This window comes from Mastomys coucha, unplaced genomic scaffold (genome assembly GCF_008632895.1).
Source record: "Mastomys coucha isolate ucsf_1 unplaced genomic scaffold, UCSF_Mcou_1 pScaffold11, whole genome shotgun sequence".
NCBI lineage: Eukaryota > Metazoa > Chordata > Mammalia > Rodentia > Muridae > Mastomys > Mastomys coucha.
This window is the reverse complement of record NW_022196893.1, coordinates 20468692-20493359: the sequence shown is the minus strand read 5'-3', so window position 1 is coordinate 20493359 and position 24668 is coordinate 20468692. Positions and strand designations below refer to the sequence as shown.

At 51.2% G+C, this 24668-nt stretch overlaps 1 protein-coding gene across 6 annotated transcripts in view; it reads right to left on the bottom strand.

Annotated features, from left to right (window-relative positions):
• Window positions 1-24668, bottom strand: part of Shank3 (SH3 and multiple ankyrin repeat domains 3) — a 62371-nt gene that overhangs the window by 14195 nt on the left and 23508 nt on the right. For 5 of the 6 annotated variants that reach the window (XM_031353013.1, XM_031352997.1, XM_031353031.1 and 2 more), the window contains exons 12-21: window positions 22179-22372; window positions 21122-21235; window positions 15618-15693; window positions 15309-15391; window positions 14804-14928; window positions 14562-14694; window positions 13572-13652; window positions 8939-8962; window positions 4099-4229; window positions 3456-3540 (exon numbers count right to left, since the gene is read on the bottom strand). In XM_031353013.1, coding sequence (XP_031208873.1) covers window positions 3456-3540; window positions 4099-4229; window positions 8939-8962; window positions 13572-13652; window positions 14562-14694; window positions 14804-14928; window positions 15309-15391; window positions 15618-15693; window positions 21122-21235; window positions 22179-22372 — 1046 coding nt within the window. The remainder of the gene's footprint in view (window positions 1-3455; window positions 3541-4098; window positions 4230-8938; window positions 8963-13571; window positions 13653-14561; window positions 14695-14803; window positions 14929-15308; window positions 15392-15617; window positions 15694-21121; window positions 21236-22178; window positions 22373-24668) is intronic. The other variant, XM_031353005.1, reaches the window with a different exon arrangement.

The window sequence follows — 24668 nt, the reverse complement described above, 5'->3', positions numbered from 1 at the left end:
CACCAGAAGGGTATAGGCAGCCCCCTAAAACTGTCGGGGGTGGCTAAGGGTTGCTTAGGGGGTTCCCATCAAGGATAGGCAAAGCAACTCATAAACATCCACAACGTTGAACAAGCAGGAGTCAACAGAAACCCGGATGGCAACCAGAGATGGGAAGAAAGGCGGTCAGAAAGAAGGACACGCCCCCTCCACGCACCAACAGTAAAACATCAATGAGGGGGCGCAGGAGAGTGAACTCATATTTCTGCAAGAACTGCTCCAGATAGCCAGCCAGGGTAGGAGGCTGGGAAAGAGGCCTCATTGGTTCCTTGGTGAGACCCCAAGGATGGGCCTGCAGGAAACTAGCAAATTGGTACCCTAGCTAGAGGCTAAGAGTCAGAGCGCCTGGGCAGGAAGATGGAAGGAAGAATGGATGGGTAACTAAATTGGAATTGAAGGTCAAGCACCCAAGGCTTGGAATTGAAGGTCAAGCACCTTCAATTAGGTGCTGGTGTGTTCTAGTTACCCCAGGCCAGGGTATAAGCCTGTGCTCTTATAAGCTACACTTCCCTGAAAATGAACCCCATCACCTTGTCTAGAGAGGTCACTAGATCCTTACAGAACCTCTCGTGCCATTTCAGACAGAATGTAGATACCAGTGCAAGAATCCTACATAGTGAGGCTTGAAAATGCCGAGTGGCCCGACCTACTAAGTAGAAGACAGGCGTGGCAGTGCCTACTTACGTATCTGGCTCGGTTGACTCAGGACTAGCAAGGCTTAGGTGTGTTGCAAACTTGGGCTTGAATTCCAGTTTCATACAAGTTGCCTTCAAGAGTGTGTTTCATCACAGAGCCTTCCGTGCCCCTGTCACGGGGCTATGTATAGTCTACAGCTCAAGGCTGCAGGCAGCGACACCAGGAAAGGTGACTGAGGCCATTACCAAGGTTTTAAGGTCTGCCTCGGTGCCCTTGGGCCCCTCCTGATGTCATTCCTACACAGCACAGGAACATGCACCAAACACAAGTCTGTGTGCTAGGTGAAACTATGTAGGAAGAACTCGCAGAGCCCTCAAGGTTGCAGAAGACAGGAATGATGCGTGACAGTGAAAGAGGGGGTGGAATTTAATACCAGTGGCATGGTAGGTTGTGCCTGAGAATTAAAAAAAAAAAAAAAAAAAAAAAAAATCACCTGCCTTGCACGGAATAGCAGTCTGTGCTGACACCAGACTAAAGAAAGGTCCTCTCTATCGGCCAGTCCCCAGTCCCCAACAGGGTTGTTTCCAGACACAGCCCGGAAGGAGGGGCTGTTGCAACTACTGCAACAATGTTTAAGGGCAAGCTTGAGCTATCCTTACTGGCTAGATCCACGTTTGCAGTCTACAGTCCTGAGATCCCAACAGTTGTATTACACGCCCGGGGACATACAGCCGGAACCAGAAGTGTGAGTCCAAGGAGCCTCGCAACTCGGCCAATGCTCTTGCTGGCATGCGGCAGTGCACCAGCCATGGGGAACTAAAGTTGAGCACCTGTTAGCCCACTGATCAGCTGTATTCAGGTGGGAGGAACTGGTAGGCTTGCCAAGGAACTTGAAGCTTAGACCACAAGTCCACGGGTCTGGATCTACAGTAGTCAGCTCTGGGAAAGACCATCCAGGGAGAGAGAAGGAAGATAGGCAACAGGGAATATGGAAAGACTCATGCCACAGAAAGGCAGAAGCAGCAGATACCCCAGATGAAGCACGACAGGGATGTTGCTCTGGGGACCCAAGACAACAGGAGCCCACACAGGACCGGCTGGAGGGATACCAGGTTATAAATATACCACAGAAAGCTTCCTTTGCCAGAGAAATGGGCTAGAGAACAGATCCCCGGCAAGAGGACACGGAGAAGACAAAGCTATGGACCAGGTACAAGACAAGCCTGCTATAAGACTCGTAAGGCAAGAGGCCGTGGAGGATGCCCAGGAGGCTTGGAAGAACATAAAGTTGTGTCTCTTGGTTCCATGGGAACTGTAGTCTTCGCCAGCTGCCCTTTGCCACCCTTCCACTTACGGAAGTATCAATGCCAGCCCATGAGGGGCTCTGCCCTATATACACCCATATTTTTTTTTACACACTGGCCTCTGCCACACATTTGCCTCAGAATCTCCAGGAAATATCTGCTTGCCCCATTATTCTAAGTATAAATGCTGATGATCCTGTGTGTCTGGACCTCCCCAGTCAGTCTCCATCTATATGTGTTCCTTGACAGCCACATTCTAACTGCTGGACTGACCCAACTGTAGACTTTTCACCTTCCAACTGAGACCCAGATCCAGCCTAGGGCCAGCTAATAGTAAGCAGGAGTCCCAGGACGGGTGACAGACACTCGGATAGCTGTTTGGCTTAAGCATGCATGCGTCCTTAAGGAGGTAGAGGCAGGACAGCTGTGTGACTTTGGGGCAAGCCATTTTAACTCCCCTTAAGTAAAATAAATGATTCCCACCCCCACATGGTTACTGTAGGTATTAAATGAGCCGGCGTGCATATAAGCAGCTCATGTCTAGCCTGTAATTGGGCTGAGCAGGAGTTTACACTGATGTGGAACAGACAGTGAGTGTGGTAGGGTATGTGAGAACAGGTGGACGGCTGTGTGGGTCAAGGAGACTAGATACCTGAGAAACACGTAGACAGCAGGGGTTGTTAGGGATCCTGGCCAGGGATTAGCAGAAGAAGCGGCCAGGTGTGGAGTGTGATGGTAGCCAGGGTCTGATAAAGCTTCACAGTAGGATGGACAGAAGGAAGGGAGCCTGAAGATGCAGCCTTGAGTTGACCTACTATTTGGATATGCTGAACAAATGCAGCCGAGAAAGGAGGAGAGAGCAAGAAACTCACTCCCACAATCCTAGGAATTTCACAGAGGAGGGAACAGAGAAACGCCAACTGAGGTCAATGAAAGGAAAGCTGATGGTGCCTGCCAGGGGGGATGCCCCGAGGCTACTGTTGACCCTAGTGGGAGCAGCTTCAATCTGGCTGCAGAGAGACCCAGCTGCTTCAAATTCGTGAGCATATGGAGGCAGAGAGAACAATTACGGGTGACCTTTTGGGTCCTACCATGAAGGGACCGGGAGAGGATGCTACCTGGAGAGATGGAGTGGGTTCAAGGAGAAGAGTAATTTTAGGTTGAGAAACTGGGCCTGCTCTCTGGCTGACAGGACAGGAGATGGCTGTGCTGGTGGCAGCTGTCCTACTGTGCAAGGCAGAAATGACAGGAAGAGAAGGACTAAAGGGGTGGCCAGGGATGGGGAGCGGCAGACGGGAAAAGAATTTCAAAGGTGTCTTCCCACGGCACATCTCTGGGTGGAAGAGCAAACTCGGATCCATAAACAAAGTGGCATCCTTGAACTTTTGCAGAGAGAGATGGGGTCCTCCAACCCTGAATCCACCCACCCCAGCCCAGCCATCCCTAGCCCCAAGCAGTCCCTCGGCCCAGCCGTACCTACAGATTTGGTCCGTGGAATCCCCTTCCGCAGAGAGCCCGGCAGCTTCTCTGGGCCCGGGAGGCCCTGGCGCTCAAACAATGACTGTGGGGTCAGGGAGGAACATGGAAGTTCCAGGGCACTGGAGCACCCAGTTCTCCATCCAGCCCCACCCATCCTAGGCTAGACCGGACACCCCATACACCAGATACCCTAAAAGCACTGGTGCCCATGTTCAGTTAGGGCCTGCAGTGTATGGGTAGTGAAATGAACACACAATAGAAAGTTCAGACCCTGGGCATAGTCTGAACAAAGAGGAAGAGAGAACCCAGGGGTGCCAGGTAAGATACAGATGCCTTCTGAATAGGGACATGCTGTACCATAGACTCAGCAAAACTATGGACCCTCGTCATCCCAGAGTAACACAGAATCTGACTAAGGTCAGACGCACTAAAAGCTGCAACCGTAGAAGCGAGCTGAACTACGGCTACCCTACAGGCTGACACGGTCCCAAATGTCTCCCAGAGAGGCCACAGAGAGCTCCCCCTTCTCTGGAGAAGGGAACCAGATAGAGAACTCTTACCTCAGAAGAGAGGCGCATGACCCTCTGATCCCCAGGCCCGAACCTGACCATCCCAGAGCCCTGGCCCAAGGCCGGCTTACGCTGATCTCTGCAGGGGTAATCCTCCGGCTGGTGGGCCGCTGCTTGACTGTGGCTGCCCTCGAGTCAGCATCTGCAATGTCCGGCCTCAGTGTCGGCTCCGCAGCAACTGCCAGGATCTCATCCAACTTCTCTGCACAACCAAAGAGATGCCACCTCAGCCCCAGGGCTGCCACACTCACCTATGCCAGCACCGTGGACACAAACAGGAGCCAACGAACCCTACCCACCCCTAGGTCTCTCTCTGCCTCAGACCTAGATCTCACATCCCCTCCACGCTCCTTAGACCCCAGGTTCCAGTTCAACCAGCTGAACTCTGTCCTTAAGAAGACCCTGGGTACCTGGGTATCTCTGTGGTCACTGCACATCACATACTTACATATACCACCACACCTTCCTCTCCAAGAGAGAGAAAAAAAAGTGGCACTTTCAAAAAAAAAATGTGCAGAGTTCAGTGCAGCAGCACACCATGTCTGATGGTTACTTTACATAGAACTCAATCACCAGGCTGGAGAGATGGCTCAGCAGTTAAGAGCACTGACTGCTCTTCCGAAGGTCCTGAGTTCAAGTCCCAGCAACCGCATGGTGGCTCACAACCATTTGTAATGAGATCTGACACCCTTTTCTGGTGTGTCTGAAGACAGCTACCGGGTACTTATTTATTATAATAAATAAAGAGCGAGTGGGGTTGACTGGAGCAAGTGTGGCCAACCAGGGCAACCAGAGGTCCTAAAAATTCAATTCCTAGCAACCACGTGATGGCTCACAACCGTCTATACAGCTATACTGTACTCATATACATAAAGTAAATAAGTAAATCTTTTTAAAAAACAAAAAAATAAAAAATAAAGTAAGTCAACAGTTTAATAAAAAATAAAATAAAAAAGACAAATTCAATCCCCTAGGAGACCAGCCCCCAGACACTGCAAGTCACCGGCCATGACCATGGAGATAAGTCTAGGGATTTCACACAGGGGCAGACCACTCAGATCACTTCCCCTCGCTCTCACCTCACCCCGTGCCTTTTTTCAGCATATGGCCTATCCTCCACCACTTCTCCATAAGCTCTTTGTAGTGGGACCAACCGCTGCCCCAGGGACAGACACGAACATTCAAGCAAGAGATGCTAAGTGGGTAAATAAGATAAGAACCAAGGACTAGCCTGGCAGAGGGCAGCTATTTCCTAAGAAGAAAACTCAGGCTGGAGATCTAAGATGGCCTCGGAACAAAACAGGAGGCTACGGTTCCTTGCTTCCTTCTTACCCATGCGGAAAGGCAGCTCCGATGGAATGGGAAGTAGAGTGTGAAAAGGACTCTCCTCTCCAAAGGCCTACCCAACCTCTCAGACTTCAGATCTATTTAAGGCTGAGGCCTAAGAGGGCTTGGTTGAGAGGTACCAGGTGGCCTCAGGCATATTCTTGTCACATCTGCTATAAAATGAAAACCTTTGTGTAGTCGGGGGTTTATTATTATTATTATTATTATTATTAAAGTTACTGATTTTAAAATGGGACTCTAGGGGCTGAGGAGATGGCTCAGGGAGTAAAGTACTCACTGCACAAACATGAAGACCGGAGTTCAGACTCCCAACACCCACATAAAAAGCTGAGTGTGGTAGTATATGTTTATAACAAACAGGTCCTAGGGACTCCCTGGCCAGACAGTCTAGTCAACATGGCAAGCTCTGGATTCAGTGAAAGAGCCTGTCTCAAAGGGTAAGATGAGAATGACTGAGGAAGGCACTCAGCAGGTAGACCTCACACCTACACACACACACATGTGCCTATACAGGTGCACACACATGCGCGCACAAACATACACCACACACTCTCCTCAAAAGCAAGTAAGAAAAAAGTGGTACTTTGGCTTATCAAAAAAAAAAAAAAAAAAAAGTACAGAGTTCAGTGTGGCAGCACACCATGTATGATAGTTACTGTTGTCAACCTGACATAAAATTCAGTCACCTAGGAGACCATCCTCCAGACACACCTGTGAGGGATTATCTTGACTCTGGTGATTGATGCGGGAAAGCCCCACCCTAAACTCCAACAGCACCATTTCCTTAGCACCATTTCTTCCAAACGGTTCAAAAACATACAAAATACTGAATGTTGACCACTCTCTTCTTCCGGACTTAGACATGGAAAAGCCTTCAAACTAGGAGCCAAATACAAGTAAACTCTTGCTTCCTCGGGCATTTTATTTCATTGTGTTTTTTCATGGCAGAAGAAAAAGAAATCCTGTAATCCCATTCTTTTGAGAGGTTAAGGTGAAACTACAAGTTTGAGATGGGACTGAACTACAAGGGAACCCCATTTCAGCAGGGGAAAGGGTTTCAGAGACCTTTAAAGGGTCTGAAGGCTGTCTGAGACACGGCTATATAACTCTTGCTCAGAGTCCACTAGAGGTCAGAGCACCAGTGTACACTATAGGTTGGGCACCGCTTTCCTCCGCCGGACTGCTATACTAACCTCACTCAGCAGCCTAAGGCTCCACCTGTCCCCAGACCATATCCAATTCTTGAAGGCTGTGTCCACCATCAGGGAACATTTGTCCTGCACAGCCTTGCACTATCAAAGTACCACTGCTGAAGAACTTCTATAGTCAGCCAGGACATCTCCTATTCTTTTCGAACCCAAACCACAGCTGCTCACCAGTACCTACTGTCTCTAACTTAACAGTTGTTGCGTAGAAGTTAATTAACTCCAGAGGGTATCTTCTTAGGTAGCATATTGAGACCCCCACCTTGTACACTGACTCTGTTTATTTATATACCTCTGAGAGCCTTCACCTAATAAAACAGTCGTGAGCAGCCTCTATGCCATATAGGCCTAGGGGAAATTAGCACAAAGAAGCCCACACCCATGCTAGCCAATGCAGACCACACTGGCCACTGCAGATGCTGAGGACACAGTAAGGCGGGCATTTACTTTATCTTCACTAACGATTCATGGGTTCCTCAGAAAGAGAATGCTCTGCCCCATTGGAGGACTGAACAATACAGTACTTAGCCAGCGAAACAAGTTTCCACTGTAGAGAAATTGGTAAGGCCCAAGCATGGCTTCCAGTACCACCAGGTAACAGTTCAGAGACAGATGCAAAAGATTTTCTCATTTGTCTTTGTGATGAAATGAATAACTTCCCTTTGAAAAGGTGAAACCACTACCCTGGCCAAGTCCTAGGCGAGGGGCAGTATGTGCCAAGTTTTACATGATTACCGCTGTAACCACCTCAACACCCTATCACTGTCCTCCTGTCTCCTGGGCACAAAATGTCACAAACAGAGCATCACCCCAGACTACAGACTCCTCCTGCCATCTGGTCCAGACACCACATACATAAAGACAGAAGGAGAAAGAGCAGTCCATGACACAGTGACATTTCCTACCAAGGCACAGTCACCTGGGCCATGGACTTAGAGAGTGTGTGTCTCTAAGAAACCTAACAGATCCAATAGATCTGAGCAGTTTACACACAACGTCTAACAAAGCAACAGTTTAGGGTTCTGGTGCAACAGTGCTGAGGCCAAGCCAGAATTATTTCCAAAAGGAAGAATTTAAGAACTGAAATTACATATGAAAAGTTGAATTTTTTTCCCATCATAAATCCACTACAAAATTAGAAAAAGTAATCCTAAATTATCTTAGATATTTAAAAATTAAATTAAATCCTATAGAACCAAGTATAGGTATTCATTCCCACTAGCCTTCCACATCCACCTCACTGTGGGGTCAGGGCAGAGTGTGTTGGGAACCCAAGCAGGGATGAAAAGAAGGGTTCGTGGAAGTGACAAATCAGCCATTTCTCCCACATCTGGAAGAAGCGCGTGACCACAGCCTAGTATCCTGGGAGCCCTGCTATTACAGAGGTAGGATACAGACCTTAACAAGAAGAGATTGGAGGGGGACCTGGAGGGGGACCTGCTGTAAAACTGAGACAGTCCCTCTACCCAGGCAAAGTTCAGAACATCAGAAGTAAGAGGGAGAGGATGCTGGATGCACAAATCCACACACCCTAGGCTTGGGCATATCTGAGACTGACTCACATCCACTCAAGAGGCAGAGGTGACATTAGAAGCCACGTAAGACTTTCCCAGATGTTGGACCTCAGTACACAGTCTAGGCCCTAGTGTCCCTGACCCCACAGAGACACTGTGTCCCCCTGCAGCCACGCTGGATCCACGAGTCATATGGCAAAGAGCCTCAAGGGACACAGGGGTGGAACCTGAAGAGGAGATAGTGAACTCAACAAGGGACACAGGGGTGGGGGTTCTGAACCTGAAGAGGAGATAGTGAACTCAACAGCCAAGGGGTAGGGATGGGGGTTCTGAGCGGGAGAGCCCAGCTCCAAACTCCTATCTGAAGCTGCTCTGCTCTGGGCTACAACTCACCAGCATGGAACTGGCTTAGGGGAAGGAAAAGATAACAGAGAAAGCACAGAGCATTGCTGAACACCCTGACGCTTCCATCCCAACACAGCCCAGGCGCCTCACTCCTCCAAACTCCACAGTCTGACCCCCAGAGACCATCCCCCCCCAACTCTGGGCCTCAATACTTGCAGGGACCCTCCCCACACGTTCTCTCCCCTCCCCACCACACTATCTTCAGAGGTTACATCCCTAGGTCGCCTGAATCCACAAGGACTACGGTTGTGCTCCCTATTACACCCAGGGACACCCCTGGGAACTCCTTTACCATGCCTCTACCAGATCCCCCAAGCAGGAACAGCAGGAATGAGATAAGTATGCCAGACTCCAGACCACTCTGACTCGGACCCATCACACAGCAGCACCCTTGGTAGGGGACAGGCAAGCCAGGCCTAGAATCGCAGCAGTAGACTTACCCCCTTTTCTTCTCCGAATGGAAGCTTAGAATTGAGAAACAGAGCAAAGGGAGTTAAGAGGAAGACTTTATTGCGTGGCCCCTGGGCCATTCTGCACAGTGATTTCTGGATCCTGTTCTCCACATTCCCACCTCCCCAACAACCAGGTCCCACAGGCCTGTCCCCATCTCTAACTCCTTCTGAGGCCAGTAGAACAAGCCTACCAATGTGCTAAACCTCTAGAGGAAAGCAAGCAAAAGCAGGAAGACACACCGTGTACACATGCATACTCACAAGCATGCACACACACATGTGCACACATGCACACACGGAGATGTGCACAATTGAACTGTACTTAGGGCAGCCAGATGTTTGTTCATAACAAAGATATAACTATAAAAACAAAGTTTCAGGTCCACTATTCACCAAGGTGGTCACCTTTGAACACACTGTACTGAGATTTTTGTTGTTGGTGTTGTTTTGTTTTGTTTTGTTTAGCTGTACTAGAGATGGAACCCAGGGCCTTGAACACGCTGGGTAAGCACTGCATTACTGATACACACCTCCATATCCCAAAGCAGGTTTGTAACAGCAAGCAGGGTCCATATTTGGTAAAGACATTTTCTCTAGACCAAGTTAACAGGGACCTAGGCTGACCTCTTATCACAAAAGAAAAGACCCAGAAATTGAGGGAAGTCTTAATTTCACCTACATAAATGAACAGGGACAGCTTGCCCACACTAGGTCCCTGATGTGGGTCCCTGTTAACCCATGTCCCTGACTCAAGGCATACTTGGTAAAGGAACCCTAGACAAGAAAGAGAATGGAGAACAGGGTAATCTGTGCTTCTTTCCCCCTCTCCCAGCCCTTAGGAACAACCCTTCTTTTTTTTTGAGGTCCAGATTGACCTTGAACTCACTCTGTAGTCCAGACAGGCCTGGAACTTACAACAATCCTCCTGCCTCAACCTCCTGAGCAATAGGTACGTGCCCCACCACAGCGTTCTCCCCATGATTTCTGCCAGACACTACCACTTCCATCTTATTTAATTAATTAGTTTAATTTGGATCAACCTCTCTCTGTTCACTCCATTGGCACCCAGGAACTCAACCCTCTTCTTCCTCCTACCTCACCCTGCCTCCTCCTCTCCACAGCATGAGCCTCAACCCTGCACCCACTTCCCCCTCACCTCACGCTGGCTTCTTCTAGCCAAGTGTTCAGGTTACCTTTCTGTTACCTTTCTGACAGAGCTCCTAAAGGGTTCCACCAGTGACTGGCAGGATAGACATGTTTACAACAGTGGTGACTCAACATGTCTTACTTCTACCTTTTAAAAACACAAATAAATCCAGGCATGGTAGAGAACATGGCTGTAATCCTAGAACTCAAAAGGCATAGGCAGTTCAGCAGCTGCCTAGACTACAGAACCACCCTGTCTCAAACAAACGAACGAAAAAAACAAACAGTGGATTGTGGGGATGCTCAGGGATTGAGAACTCTATGCTGGCCTGCCTTCCTCAAATCAGACATTCCCAGAAGGACCAGGTCATCTCCCAAGATAGTTGTCTTTGAGTCAGGGCAGCTTACTGAGCCCCTGACTTTGGTTTTCCTCTAAACCCAGGACCATTTAGAACCCGGTTCCCGTTTCAATAGCTATGACCCTGGGCACAAAAGTATAGGCAGAGGCTCCAGCTGAGCTGCTCCCATACCCCTTCTAGCTTCTACTCAGAAATACCATGATACTCCACTCCTCTGGCCCAGCAAGATCTGTCACTGCAATCACACTACAGTTGTAGTTCTGGAACAGAAGAAAAGATTCAACTCTCCTGCTTCCATTTCTACTAGCAAAAGCCATAGCCAGACAGAGCTCTTCCATTCCCACAGCAAGCCTCTAGGGTCCTAGAGTGCAGAGTTCAGGATGAATAACACCTCTTAGGGGGAAGTAGCAAGGGCCCTTCTAGCCTGGTTATAGAGCAGCTTCTAGCAAGAGACTCCAGGACTGTGCACCAAGGTCCAATCCAACCCAGCTGTCTACCACATTTTGGTTTATCAATCCATGCTATAGGTCTGCTCTCTCTGACTGACCTGGGTTAGATTAGACCCTAGGGCCTGAAGTCTGCAGGTATATTTGCTCTCTCTAGTCAACCAGTTTGGCTAGGATGACTTTCATCATCTTCTGTTTCTCTAACTGCTGATGAAGCCTAAAGTCAAACCATCGCTCACTCTGAGCCACTGACTCCCTCTACTGGCGCTGGTATTTTTAAACATTTTTCTGCTTGTCGGTGGCATTTTAAATTTCTACTCTGACAGATCATAATTTATCTGTGACATACTCCTTCAGAAAGGAGTCTCATATTTCTGTTTCCTTTTGGGAGATCCTTAGCTTTTCTATTAATTTCCTCTGGAATTCCTATCAAGTAGATGTTGAGGTCTCCTTGTTTGTCCTCAGGTCCCCTAACTGGTCCTTGATGGCCTACCTCATCAGCTTCCTATGCTGATTCTGGGGGGAGGGTCTCTGACTCATCTCCTCGATCACTGTTACTTGTTTTGTTTTGTTTTTAGTGAGTTCTGGATCCTGTGTCTCCAAGCCACAGACTCTTCTGTGTGTAGCTTTCTTGTTTGTTTGTTGTTTCAATAAGTTAAGGATCATCCCAAACTTGCTTGCTGCTGTTGTTCGTATTATCCTGTTAATTTCACAATTCTGTGATGTTTATCTAACTGAAACCTTTCACTTTACTCTCGTGCTCTTATCTCCAGTTCTTTTCAAAAACAATTTTTTTTTTTTTTTTAGATTATTTTGAGTGTTTCTGTCTGCATGTATGTATGCGCACCTTGTTCGTGCCTGGTGTCTCAGAGTGAGAAGGGTTGGATGGTTGAGACCCCACTATGTGGGTGCTGGGAACCAAACCTGGGTCCTCTTCGAGAGCAGCAAGCGCTCTTGAGTGCTAACCCATAACGCCGGCCCCTCCCAGTTTTTTATGCTAATCCCAGAGCCTATGGCTGCATCTGGCTTTTTCAAGTCCACAGCACCTCTTCTAGCCTCACAGGGGCTTCAGACCCCAGCACTGCCCTTGAGAACCGCCATCAGGAACTGGAAGCACCAGGTTCCTACTCCTTTGGCTTTGATTTCCTGCCTCATTCCTGAAACCACAGGATTCCTCCTCCTTTATACTATCTGTCATTTTTTACTTTGATATTCAGAGTTTTATCGTGGAAAATCCTGTTCACGTCAGCCCCTTCTATCTTGGTAACTGTTTTCCAAACCAAACTAAACTTCAGTCAAGGCACCTCTGGGAATGTAGCGACTCAGCCGACAGCCAGGACACGGTCAACACTGAGTCCATAAGCAAAAGATAGAGAAAGTTCTGAGAGCCAGGATAAGGCTTTCCTTTTACGACTGAAGCCAGAGGAAAGTCTGGGAATTCGACTAGACTCAGACTACAAAAGCAAGGAGTGTTTCCATCTGTCACATGTATTAGAATATACCCACCATGGGACTGTTGACAGTTATGATGCACCCACAGTAAGGCTCTTTAATAGTCAAACACATAAGCACATGCCCACAATGACAATAAAATCACATATAGCTGCACATGCCTATGATGAGACTCATAACAGTCCTATGTGTCAAGATGTGATCATGCATATAGGACATACCTATGACGAGGCTGGTAAATGTCACATATCAGGACATGGCTGTGAATATGAGACATGCCCATGACAAGGTTAACTGGCATAGGTGTCAAAAATATGTCACGCATATGGGACATGCCCATGACAAGGCTGGTAACTACTATGCTTGTCAAGGTGTGCGGCTCATGTACATGGGACATGTCCCATGATGAGCCTGGATACTTTTATACATGTCAGAACATCATAGTCATGTACACGAGACATGCCTATAACAAGGCTGGTAACTGTCCTACATGTGCACATGCATACAGGATGTGTTATGCACATGGCCATAATAAAAGCTGGCAACTGCCCTATGTCAGGATGGAGTCGTGTGTATCAGGACATGCCCACAATGAGGCTGTCTGTAGTCAGCCTGGGACTGTATCCATTAAAAGCTAGCATACTTTTTGTTCACCTCCTGTAGTTCACAAGGCCCCATCCCCTCACTGTGTTAAGGGTGCTCACAAATACCTCTATTGGGTCAGTAGACTCACTCTGCAGATAAGTGAGCAGGTACCAACCGAGAAAAATAAACACAAAGGTGACCCGGCTCGTGCCGGGCAGAGCCAGGAGCAGACTCTAGGTTGTTCTACCCTGCTTTCTGCCAGCTAAATTGAAATGCAAAGTCTTAGTGGAAAAGCACAGAACCAGGGACAGCGCTCACACACACATGCATGTGCATGCATGCGGGCATGCTACAGGGCCAGACCTTGTTCCCCAGCCATCTGTCATTGTCCCTGACCAACTCCCGATCCTCATGCTGCCCAGAGTCCTCATCTCCTCCCTTGCTATCACACTCCTCCCCCAAGGTACCCACTTTCCCCATCACTCCAGTCCCACCCCTAACTGCTGATCTGTCTCCAAACCCATGTTTTCTACCTTCTGTCTGAGCCCCCAGTTCAGTACCACGGCCCTCCCACACTACCTGCATCCACCCCACTTTGGCCATTCACCCACACCGTCCACCCGAAATGCTCACCCAGTTCCTCGAGCTCAGCCGTCATGGACTTGGACCGCAGGGTCAGCGTGGTGCTGGGGGCCCTCTTCGGGGGTGGTGGTGCTGCAAAGAAGAGGGAGGCCTTGGCCCTCCGGTCCAGCAGCAGGCGGCGTGGGGTGGCCAGGTGCAAATGCCACTTGCGCTCCACTGCCTGGACCTCCTCGTACTCTCTTGAAGAAGAGTCACACTGTGCCAAGATCTTGTTCAGGCTGCGGCTAGACGCAAACTTCTTCATGGCGTGAGGCACTCAGGGAGCCAGGGCAGTTGTGCCTCTAGGGCCCTTAAGACTCCCAGGACCAAGGCCTCAAATGGTAGTAAAAGCACCAGCAAAAGCTAGGATGGCGGCTGTTTCTGCTCCGAGGATCCACCCTGCGGGCTCCAAGGCCCCAGTGAGTGGGCACCACCCATGGGGGCTGGGTAGATCCTCCTGCCAGACTACCTCCTGCTGCCTAAAGCACCCCAGACCCAGGTCCCACGGCTCGCTGGGAGACCCAAGTGTGGCCTGGCAAGCGGCACGCCTGGGCCGGGCCGGCGGCAGCGAAGCCTCTGAGGCCCAGGCTGTGCAGCGTCTTTGGCGTCGGCGCGGGGAGAAGACGCTTTTCCTCTTCCCTCAGGTGCCGCCTCCCCCTTCCCTGCACAATAAGCAGCAGCAGCAGCAGCGTCAACCTCACAGTTGCCATGACAACCCGGCCTCCAGGCAGCTGCTGGCGTCGGGAAGGAGGGCTCTGCCACACCAGGGCTGGGGGGATTCACAGAAGAAGGGAGAGGGACCTGAGGAGGGGCGGTCTAGGATCAGGGGTCAGAGGCCTGGTCAGAGGTCAGGCATCTAACACCATGGACCTGTGCAGCAGATAAGGGCGTTTTGTCTAATCTCAGGCAGGAGCGTGATGTCAGCTGTGTAGGATCAGAGATGGGGAGAGGCCTGTGGGCCCGAAGTCAAAGATCAGAAAGGCCAGCAATCCGAACCCTTACCTCTGCACCGAGCACCATCCTCCTCTGGTTTCCTAGTCACAGACACAACCTTCATGACCAGGCGGTTGCCACCCTGACGGATGAGACCCACCACTTGCTTGTGTCCAACCTTCACGACGTTCACTCCGTTCACCTGGGATAGACAAGCAGCTAGGTAGTGGGGCCAACTGCCCCCCTCCTCAGACCTCAGCAGTTAGTAGCCCTCTCCCCCTCCTGCTGGGCAGGGTCAGGACAGGGCTCACCTCAATGAGGAAGTCCCCAGTTCGAAGCCCGGCCCTCCAGGCCACACCTTCCACATCTACAGACTCAAGGTATTGGAGCGCAGGGAAGGCAGGTGTGGGTGTAAACTCCTCAATAGGGGTCTCTGCTGCAGGGGGGTGGAGCAAGATAAAAGGCATTCACAAGCATAGATCATGTCAGGAAGCCCCATGAAGCCACCTGACTACTAAGGCACGTCAATAGGGTGGGACAGGCAGCAGATAGCAGGTACCCAAACCACTGTACACCCCTCTGTGAACTCCCGCATTTACCCTCAGCAAAAAGATCTCTGTTCCACCCAGGGCAGAGATCCCCACAAGGAAATGAAAGGCTAAAAGGAGAGGGACCCACTACCTTGTACCCCAGTAGATTCCAAACCAAGGCATACAACCGTGGGAGGGAGGGGGGCTCTAAAGGGGAGAGAGGCAGAGGCAGGCCACAGAAGATTATCGACAGCAATTCAATATCCCCAAAATCCACATCCATTACCTTTGGCTCCCCGGAGAACAAAGCCAAAACCCTCATGGTCCCGTTTTTGCAGGATAGCCACCTTATCATCGATGACATAATCACTGGCAGAGGAAAGCAAGGTTGAGTGAGGGGAGTTTGCAGGGAGCCTAGCAGTCCGGCTGAACCCACCGGGTCCCATATGCACCAGACAACGGAGAATGACAAAGGCAGAGGAAGCTAACCACCTACTCCCTGCCTACCTCCCACCTCCCCATACCCTGACTTCCCCTCTCATTGGACACACTAGGCCCGGCTAGTGTCCCTGGGTGCCTGCACCCCTGCCAGTACCTGTGTGAAGTGAGGCTGTCATAGGAGCCCACAGTGTAGTGGCGGAAAAGACGCTTCGTCCGGTCCTCTCTGGTTTCTGGAGGGAGCATCAAAGGCTAAGAGACGGTCGTGACCCTCCACCTAGCTGAATTTCCCCCAACTGTGCTGATCAGTCTCTGCACCCACACACTCTGGGCCTAGATATAGGTAGGGATGGGGATGGAGGCAAATCCTAGGACCCAGCACCCGAAAGTCCTAAGGAGGTAAGGCTCAGATGAGAGTTAGAGCCAAGGGGAAACCAATCCTGTTCATCTCTCCTTATTTAACATGCAGCTAGACACCATACAAGGCCAGGCTGGTCACAGTGGGGTATGAACGCTGTGTTGGTGCTTATGTGTGTCAAGTGAGAGCCATGTCTGCTATCTCTATGTGAGCCCAGGATTTAGTAACAAACACATGTTTATGTAACCCACAGTGTATACAGGTGTTGAACGCATACACATGCATGCGCTGTGCTATCAGCCTATACGTGCACTAGTACGGAAGCATCCCAAGGTGTCCACCGCTTTCCTCACAACAGCACAAATTCAAGGAACGAAGAAAGAGATAATAAAGTGTTCAGTCCCCTGCCCTAACTGTGTTCCACAGGACTATATACATATCTGCCCTTTGATCTCAAAGTTCTTCGTGGACCCTGTGGACCTGGCCAGGTCACACCTCCTGCTGAACCTTACTTAGCCTTGTAGATTTCCTGAAGGTTCAAATCTACAACTAGACCTTAAGCTTCAGAATGGCTCCTCCGGCTGCACTTGCAGTGCCTCAGACGGCCTCAAGATGGCACCACCACAGTTTTCAATTTCATTCCTTAGCACCTCGCCCTCCTTCATCCTCTCTTGCTACAGCACAGCACTTCTCAAGACAATTTTTTTTTTTTTTATTTACTTCAACCGCCATTCACCTACCAGGCACTGTTTATTTTAGAATAGAGCAAAGTCTCCGCCTTTAAGGAGTTAATAAGCTATTCTGAGAAGTGGAAGCAACAAACAGTAAATACAAAATGCCAGCTAGCAAGAGAAGAGCAAGCAGGAAAAGGGATGGCAAAGGACAATTCGAGGGATAGCGATGGCCTCATCAGAAGGAAGAGCTGAGCAAAGATCCAGGCAGCCGAAGGAGCAGCCTGTAGATACGAGGGTGCAGGGCTGCTGGGGGTGAGACAGTCAAGGCAAAGACCGTGGCAAAGGCATTAATCTGGAGCAGACAGGAACTGTGTGGAGTCTATGCATCAAGAGCAGAAGGAGGCGCAGGGATAAAAAAAAAAAAATGAAATCAGGAGGAACCTGTCATTTTTTTTAAGTTGGGTTCCGTATTGTTTTGAGTTTTTAAAAGATTTTGTTTTTACTTCGTGTGTTTCCCTACATGTATATATGTGAGCCACATGTATGTCCAGTGCATTTACAGGCCTGAAGAGGGAGCTGGATCCCCGGGAACTGGAGCTATAGAGAAACCATGTAGGTGCTGGGTACCAGAGTCCTACAGTACCCTGTTTGGATTTGGTTTTGTTTTGTTTTGGGGAGCTTTTTTGGTTTTGGTTTTGGTTTTTGAGACAAGATATCACTACATACAGTCTGAGCCTTGAATTTAGGATTATCTGTCTCGGTCTTCTGAATGCTAGGATTACAGGCATGTGCCACCATACCCAGCAGGAACATGAAGCTCTTCTATGGCCTGGCTTCTCAGCAACTATGAGCTCCCTAAAGCACAAGACCAGATGCCATGACGCCTGTGGTTCCAGTGCCCAGCAGAGCACCTGGTGTATAACAGAAGGCACGCAACTGGCTAGGTGAGTGTGTGTATGGGTGATGTAGGAACGGAAGGAAGATAACCCAAAAAGTAAATGTGTAGATGAATGGGCAGGATGCTGAAGGTTTGAGGGAATATCGGATGAGCCAAAGGATATATAGATCCATGAGGATGGAGGGATTATAGATGGATGATGGATGGATGGAGGATGGATAGATGGATGGATGATGAATGGATGGATGATGGATGGTGGATGATGAATGGATGGAAGGATGGATGATGGATGGATAGATGATGGATGGATGGATGGATGATGGACGGATAGATGATGGATGGATGGATGGATGATGGATGGATGGATGGATGGATGATAGATGAATGGGTGGGATCTATGAGTGGAGGAAAGGGGAAGCTGGGTGGGCTGGGTGGGTTGCTGGATAAATAGGTGGACAGAAGGGTGAGCAGGTGAGTTAAGTGACAGATGGACAGAGACAGGGTGGAGCAATGGTTAGAGGATCTTCCCATCAAATGACATGCCTATCAAGAAAAGTTCTAGTCCAGACTTCAGGTCCCTCCCGCTTTGTGTGAGACTCTCGATACAATAACCGGAACATCTGGACCTCTCTTTCCGCAGTAGGAAAATGTCATGTCGGGAGGCCACTAGGTTTTCCTGTTTGATTAGGTTCTAACAGCCTCATTCAGGCCACATTGACTTGCTTACTTACTCCTTCCCCTCTGTCCCACTCTGACCAAGAGACAAACATACACTTGCCACCCGGTCCTGAGACCAGCGCAGATGAAGCTTTGCTACCAGGTAAGTGGCCCTCCTCAATTCCTCCTAACCTCAAGCATATCCTTCTTCAGGCTGACCCAATCACAGATACACTATGCTAGCTGAACCATGCCTGGGAGCCCAGTGGTGGACAGGACAGGACATGCCCTGCCCTACCCAGATCTTAACCCGAGAAGGTATGCACAGCTGTGCAGCCTCCTCCTGGTCAGGTCCTATTTCAAAGCATCTGTTTTTAAATTGTTATCAACCAGACAAACTATTTATTATATAACACAGATTCATGTTCTGGTTTTATTAATCACACACAGGAAAGCCAGCTGAAAGGAATGTGCCCAGCACCGGCTCCCAAGTGGAACATTCTCTCCAACTGGAAAGAGGAAGGCAAGCTGGATGGGAGGGTATGTCAGGCCTTGAGACTCCTGCACTAGCTGGCCTCAGTATCTCTTAGCGTCAGCCTCCTAGAGTGCTGCTGGAGGCCAGCATCCTGGCTCAGGTAACCTGTCGTGTGTCCAGGACCTGTGTCCTATGAGACACTGACCTAGCCTCTGTACCAGCACAGCTTCTATCCTTGATCTTTCAAAGTTCTCCTTCATTCCCATTCTGGTTCCTGAATCAGAGTCTAGAGGGTGTGAGGGCTGTTGGAAACCGGTTCCTGTTGCTAGGATGCCCTCTGCAATCTGGCACAGCTCAGCCTAAGTCCCAGACAAGAAGTTCTGCCCAGAGCAGCAGAATGGGCATTGTAGCTGGGGTCAGAAGGAGGCCACTATTGCTCCTATACCCTCCCAAAAGGCAGCCTCAGCAGGGCCCTCACCATATGTCCATAATCATATGGCTAGCTCCCAATCACCTAGGTACTTTGAACCCCACTCCCTCAGATAAGCTACGATAACGATGGCCCTGTTAGGGGTCCCGTGGTTGCTAGAAAGCCTGCAGCTCCATCTCCCCCGACATCAGCTGCTCTGTGGTCCTCTCCTTTCCCTATGACCTTGACACACCCTACTCACCTCTCTGCCTTGCCCAGATCTTGATCTTGGCCTAAAATATCTGCTTGGTCAGCTCCTACTACAAGATCATTCTTTACCTTGACCCCAAGGAGAGGTGACTAGACTCATGCTCCCCCGCTTCAGCTTTACCATTCCTCACAAAGCTAACTGCTTATGCAGCAAAACGAAGAACAGACATCCCTGCCCCTTGTGGGTAACGACATCCCAGAAACATACTAGATGCTGGCCCCCACCTCCCAGGATTGCCAGGATAGGTCCACGGCTTCATTCATAGGAAAATGCTAAAAATCAAGTCTGGCGCTGCTCAAATACAGAAGTTGGCAGCGGGTATAGTTCTAGAATGCTGTGTTGGAGCTCTACAAACATGAGGAACCCATCTGCAAACTACCCAGGGAATTCAACCTAAACAACACCTTTGCTTTGAGCCTTTTTTTTTCTGGCTTCCTCAGGCTAACTCTGGGTCCCTGCCCCCTCAGTGGCCTATGCAACCAGGGGGTACACTTGCCATAACCAACCACTGACAGCCAGCACGTGGTCCAGCTCTATGCAAAACCTGCCAACACCTGCTCCTCTTAGATTCTGACTCCAACTCAAACCCCTCTCCGTCCTCGGCTTCAGAATGAGGTCCAAATGTTCCTGGATCCACAGTTCTCAGAACCTTACCCCCATCCTTAGGGAAAGCATAAAGCTAGCTCCTATTCAACAGGTGTGCAGCCCCTGCCCCTTTGTCCTTTACTCTGTCCTGTTGGAACTAGGCCCCAAAGCTCTGAAATCCTTTCCACCCGGATGCCACAGCCACTCTCCACAGGCAGCGAATGAGCACAACAATTCCCTTCTCTTCTTCTCCCAGTCACCAGCAGAGCCAGCAAGGCAGGAAAAGGATAAGCCATGTAAGAAAGCAAGGCGCCCAGCCAGCAGTAGGTCAGTAATTGAGTTCCTGTTTAACCTAGGCATCCATCAAGTTTGACACGGGGCCAAGGTTCCTGGCCACATGATTGTGGGTTCCCCTGGGAAACTGCCAACTTAGGGTAGAGGCCACCACGACCCAGGGCCCAAACCTTCTATGTACAGAGAAAGAGACACGCATACCCTGATCCAGACATACCACTGATAATCACCCCCAGAGTTCATTTGTCCTACCTACTCTCTGGGCTGGAAATAAGATCATTGATCTTGTGGCTTCCCAGAATACCCCAGGGCTCAATGAAAAAGTACACCCCAGACATGGAACCGGCCCACACTGAGGGCTCCAGAGGACCAGCCACTGTCAGCACCAGCACCTAAAGGGATGCTTCCTAGAAGTTCAAGCACTCAGCAAGATTGGATCACAGCCCCTCTGCAGCTCCAGGAGCTGCAACCTTCAACCTCACATCTCTGTAAGAACAGGGGCCACCCTCCATCAGCTGCCCTCAGACCATACCAACCCCAGGTACCCCGAACCTCTCCTTGGGGCCCAACTGGCCTCATTTCCTCTTAGCTGGCCCATGCCTCCTGCTCTGCCCACTTGGACAATCTGTCCACTTTGGAAAAACGCCTCTTTTCTCACACTGACCTCCTTACATATGTGCCAGCCACTCATGAATTGGGAGCTCCACGAACCTGGTATTTCCGTGAGGAATGTACCAGAGGGGTGGTCACCATCACCGGAGACTCGTGTGCCAACACGCAGACAGAGGATGACCATGAGTGTACTCCTCCAGTGGGCATGGCAAAGGCTCTCCCCTGTCAGGGTCACATACTCATGTTCCTAGGAACATGCACGCTTGCCCACAGTGGGTATGTATGAAATTGAATGTATCCTGAGTGTACTGAGTTTGCCTCTCGGTCTTGGTGAGATATCCAGATGTGCTACCAAGAAGATCAAAGGGAGACTAACGAGAAGCGCCTGCCCTTTGGGAGGTATCTAAGCAAAAACTGGGGTCACTTACCATGCCGGGTGTCATACTGTCGCATCTGCACCTCTTCCACACAGTCAGCTGGGAACCAGCCTGTACGGCCCTTCACGGTTCCCTCCCAGAAACCGCCCTCCCCAATGCTGAGCACTAGGGAAAGAAGCCAGACAGGTTGTCAGGGCAAAAGGAAGACAGCAGGGTACCCGCTTCCCTGCCACCTGAGGCTCAGGTTTTGCCCACAGCCCTGACCCTTGCTCTCTTTCAAGCCAGCATCCCTCCTAGCATTTCCCCTGGAAAGATTCTGGGATCCACACAGAAGAGAACTGAACAGATGGCCTCAGCAAAGGATGGACATGTGGGAGACAGACAGACACAGATGGACACACTGGAAGAGGGCAGAGGCAGAAACAGGGGCCATACTCTTCCTCCTGCCCACAGGGACCGCGTACCCCCCCCCCCAGATATGGTAACTGATGTCCACCCAAGAGTTACTGCCCAGAGCTCAGGGTCATGGCGAGGCAGCCAGTGGAGCAAGCCACATTATAGACCAGGAGGTCTGGTCTCCACAACTATCTCTACCTCACAGACAGAGTGCCCAAGGTAGGAACCCAAAAACAGCAGAGCCCCATGATGGGGGTGGAGGGGCTGTCTTCCCCGTCCATGGAAGAAATGTGTGCTGTACACTGACAACCACAACTGTTACAGATCCCCCGAAGATGGCAAGCCCCCCTCACCTGGATCCCAAGGATTGCCAGTGAAGAAGCCCCAGAAGTGACACAGGAACCCCACAAGGTGTGGGAGCTCTGGAATGGGTTAGGGTCCTTCCAACGCCAAGGACCCAGTTGTCGTTGGCCCCCATCGTAACAAGAACCGCCCCAAAAGAGCCAAGCCTCTACCATGACAGCGCTAGAGCTTCATGCCAGAAGCCCATAAAGCCAGGGCCAGAGACTGAGACCCCGGCACAGCAGCTTGCTGGAATGACCCAGGGACACCCCAACCACAGAGACCCCCGAACGGCAATGACACAGGCCGCATGCCCCGGGGCCCGCCCCCCAGCCCGGCTCGCGCCCCTCACCCCGCCCGCGCCCCTCACCCTTCACGGCCTCGCCGCGGTGCAGCGGGATCTCGCCCTCGCCCTGCGGGCTGTGCGCCTTCACAGCGATGAACTTGCGGCCGGGGACGGCACTGTAAAGTTTCCGCTTCGGGCCCCGGGGCGGCGGCGCGGGGGGCGCGGGAGACGCCGGGCCGGGGCCGGGCGCGGGGCCGGATCCGCCGGGCCCGCTGGGGCTGTAGACGAACACGTAGGTGACGGACGCGATGCCGGGGGGCAGCGGGCACGCGAAGCCGGCGCCCGGGGCCTCCATGGCGCACGGCCCGGCCCCGCCGCCGGCCTCACCGCAGCCGCCGCCGCAGCGCCCACCGCCCGCCCGCCGCCCGCCCGCCCGCCGGGGGCCCGGCCCGGGGCCGCTCCATGGGCCGCGCCGCCGCGCCCGGCCCGCTCCCGCCAGCGCACGAGCCGCGCCCGCTCAGGGCTCGGGGGCCGCGGGGCTGCGCTCCCGGGCGCGCCGGGCTCGCTCCATGCCACGGCCGCTCCGCGCCCCGCCTCCTCCGCCAGCTCCTCCCTCTGCGGGCGGCGGCGGCCGGCGCGCCCTGAGTCCGCGGTGCCCCCCGCAGACCCCACGCGGGCGGCTGGAGAGAAACACCGCGGGCCAGGAGGTGGGCGCACTGGGGAACGGCGGGCAGAACTGCAAGGTAGGTAGGAGCTGGCAAAGGGCTGGCACCCAGGCTTTGGGCACCAGGGAAGGGCAGGCGGGGCGCAGTGGTCCGGCCTCCTCACACCCTGACCAGCAACATGCACTGGGAGCCCCAGTCCTCCTGCCTCTGGGCCTGTCTCCTGTGGTCTTAGACAGCTGTCCCTAACCCCATGCCAATCTATGTTTACCACCTTCCCCAGACCACTTCTCGGGCTTAGGTATAGAGTCTGAGGTCCTGATCTTCCTTTCTACCCAAAAGCCTGCTTGGGCTCCCTAGTACCCAGACAGGCCAAATTCACCCGCTCTGCCAATGACCAGGCTCTCTGAGACTTAGAGGCTACACTGTTCCCACCACCTAAACAACTGTGACCCTGCCCTTTTGGCCAGAGATTGAGTTACTGCCTCAGCTTCAAATTCGCCCTTGTAGGTTGCATTCTAGTGCCCGGGGGCCAGAACCTGCAGACCATATTTCTGGGCTCTATGCCAGGCTCAGCCAACAGCGAGCAATAAGGAACCACTGCAGCCCCACTAGGGGCCATGAATACATCTGGGTTTTTTTGGGGGGGGGAGTCGTTTTTATTTTAACAAGCAATCTCTGCCTGAGGGTCTCTTCCTTCTCAGTACCAGGTAAGCCCCCTTAATCTGTATCACAACTCATCTAAGTGCTTCTCAGCCAGGAGCCCAGGTGGCTACCTCCTCAGAATCAGTCAGGACCCCTGAGGTGAGGTGGGGAGTAGGTAGAGGTGAGGAGCCAGAGGTGAGCCATACACACACACACACACACACACACACACACACACACACACACACACTCACACCTGGCATTCCAGTCACCTAATAAATGTGGAGAAGAAATAATTCTGTTCTCCCAAAGAGCAGGGGAATTGAAGAGCCTAGACTTAGAGGAGCTTTATTCTGTGCCAGCTGCAACTGTAACAGACACAAATGAAAGGCCCAGGGACCAGTGGCAGCCACACCGTTCCACTCGCAGCACGCAGCCCTCCTAACAAAAACTGCAACATCCCAGGATGCATTCTTCCAGCCACCAACCGGTCAATTCTTAGAAAACCCAAGGGGACATGCAAAAGCTTCATGGGAGAAATGTGATTTTGCAACCGGACAGACAACCTTGGGGGTCCAATAAGTCTACAGCCTGGAAATCAGGCTGCACAGGCAGGAGGATAATGCAGAAGGAAAAACCTCAGGTACGCTACATCAGAGGCCTTCTACAAAACACCTGTACCCACGAAAGCTGATTCCTACTCTCTGTGACTTTAAACGAATCTCTGACCCAACCTGGACATGGGGCTGGGGGACCAGCCTGCTCAATGGTGTTGGCAGGCCCAGCCTAAGTGACAGACGTTAACTGAGTGGCATGCCTTTGCTGCTCAGCCCAGTGGGTACATCAACCCGTAGGGCTATCCGAGCTGGCCGACACTGTGAAAACAACAAGCTGCTTATGTAACACTGTATCCAACAGGCTTCCAAACACCTTCTCTATACCTGGCTCTGGAGAAATGGCAGGAAGCAAGAAAGATAGCTCCAAACCTCAAGGCTCCCGGAATTTAATACAACCAGTGGTTAACACAGGCAGTGCCCAAGGGTCCAAGAAGACTACCCCCTCACAGGCACCCTGGGGGGCTTCTCAAAGGAAACACCTCACACTGTACTGGTAGAGGAGCCAGCACGGTGGCCACCCTTAAGCCTACAGAGTCAAAGAGGCTCCATTCTTTGCTTCCAACTCTTAGATTATAAGGAAGCCAATACTGCAAATATCCTGGTTTCTCAAGGTTCCAGAACTCAGGAGGAAGGTTTAAAGTACTGTTAGT